Source organism: Schizophyllum commune (assembly GCF_000143185.2).
Source record: "Schizophyllum commune H4-8 unplaced genomic scaffold SCHCOscaffold_3, whole genome shotgun sequence".
Classification (NCBI taxonomy): domain Eukaryota; kingdom Fungi; phylum Basidiomycota; class Agaricomycetes; order Agaricales; family Schizophyllaceae; genus Schizophyllum; species Schizophyllum commune.
Genome location: NW_026089540.1, coordinates 2,922,937 through 2,924,567, shown reverse-complemented (window position 1 = coordinate 2,924,567; position 1,631 = coordinate 2,922,937). Strand labels below are relative to the sequence as shown.

General features: G+C 60.6%; 2 protein-coding genes across 2 annotated transcripts in view; one reads left to right on the top strand and one right to left on the bottom strand.

Annotated features, from left to right (window-relative positions):
- Positions 1 to 81: 81 nt before the first annotated feature.
- On the bottom strand, positions 82 to 628 carry SCHCODRAFT_02664781 (uncharacterized protein; the record flags this gene model as incomplete). Its single annotated transcript, XM_003033987.2, has 3 exons — positions 82 to 111; positions 164 to 461; positions 516 to 628. 3 exons carry the CDS (start codon positions 626 to 628, stop codon positions 82 to 84), a joined length of 441 nt encoding a protein of 146 aa, XP_003034033.1.
- The window catches only part of SCHCODRAFT_01351492 (uncharacterized protein), a 2,414-nt gene continuing 1,293 nt past the window's right edge, over positions 511 to 1,631 (top strand). Inside the window, 6 exon segments of the mRNA XM_050341486.1 lie at positions 511 to 958; positions 1,011 to 1,087; positions 1,137 to 1,175; positions 1,239 to 1,279; positions 1,367 to 1,518; positions 1,533 to 1,535. Of these exon segments, the coding sequence (XP_050201841.1) occupies positions 865 to 958; positions 1,011 to 1,087; positions 1,137 to 1,175; positions 1,239 to 1,279; positions 1,367 to 1,518; positions 1,533 to 1,535 (406 nt within the window). The 5' untranslated portion in view covers positions 511 to 864.

Sequence of the window (1,631 nt, the reverse complement as noted above, 5' to 3'; positions counted from 1 at the left end):
GGCGGGAGGGGAGGAGTCTGAGAGAGAAGGCCAGGGGTGAGGGTGAAAAGGCGCGTCTGGTGGTAGCCACGGTGAACGCGCCTAGACGTAGATAGCAGTGGTGCACGCACCCTTCCAGTGTCTCCACCTCGCGGTCAGTTTCCTCCGCAGTGGTGCAGTAGACGAGCCTGGGTGGCGGATCGAAGTCGCGGTAGTCGTATAAGCGCTCTGGCTGCAGCGGTGGAGTGGCGGCAGGCTGTGGTGGCACCGTAGGCGCCGTGGCAAGAGCAGCGGATGCAGGTGTGGCAGCGGCGGGGGCAGGTGTTGGAGTGGCAGAAGACATGACAGAGGAAGATGGGGACGAGCAAGGTTTTGCTTTGTTGGCTTTATCGTCGGCGGGGATGGTGGCGCGCTTGCGCTTTGTACCACCGGGGGACTTGTTGATTATGCTTGCAGTGCGATTGGCGAGCGGTGCGGCGGACCTAAGAGCACATGGATAAGCAGGCTTGTACCACCCCAAGCGACCAAGCACGCACCTACCCACTGGGAGCGCACAGTCCACGATCTCAACATCGGACGAGGTTGACTGCGAACTGGTAGGCGTCGGACGCGCGGCCAGCGCGTCCAGCTGGTCCAAGATAGTCGACATATAGATTGGCCTGTGCAAAAGACATGTAGCGGAGAAGAGACGACGCGCGGGCGGAGGCAAGGCGCGTCGGGGGCGGAACATGAGATGTGCTGAGTCGCCTCTCACGTGGCCGAGCCCGATCGTCGGTTGCGAAGTCGGCCCGGGCATCCGCTGCTTCCTCCCTCCTTCCGCTCCAGATCCTCGTTCGCCTGCTACTGACTGACAGCCTATGCTCGTCCACTCCTGACGCACACACTATGGACCACACGCCGCGCACTTCAATTATCCTTGCCTCCATCCTCTTCCTTCTCGTCCGCCCGGCGGTCGCGCATGTTGCTGCCTGGCACAAGAGTAGGTACTACGCGCCTATGCGCCGGGCGAGCGAGCTAAGTGAAGAGAACAGGCATGTGGTGTCTGAATGGCACTACACCCGGCGTCGATAACCCGAATAACCGCGAGCCAGGGACCCCGCTGTACAACGTGCGTTGCTGTTGGTCGCTTAACGCGTCTGCGCTGACCATTCATCCAGCTCAAGTTCGAGGACTGGTGGTTCCATCACATCAACAAGGTGCGTTTCTACTAGAATTTCTACTCCTCGTCTCTGCCTCACCTTACACTGACTCCCGCACAGTGTGATGAGTTCCCTCCAGCAGAGGGCGATTTCCTCGACCTGTGCGTCTTCCTGCCCTTCCCTCCCCCATTATTCCTCTTTCCCCCCTCTCAAGCGCTCCCTCTCCTCCCCCGCTCACCCTTCCCCAGCCCCGCCAACGGCCACTTCACCATCGAGCACGCCACAGACCGCGCCTTCACCTCCCTCTCCTACGACGGCAACATGACCGGCGTCTACATCGACGGCAAAGACCACCTAGAAGGACTCGATGGCAACGGGGAGTGCATCACGAATCCTAATAGTGCGTGCGCGGCCGATGAGTTATCGGATAGGAGCGCCTGATGGACGTGTTCCGGGTAGTACATGCACAGAATGGTGCGTCTGGGGTTCTTCCTCTGCCCCTTTCTCTCGTCC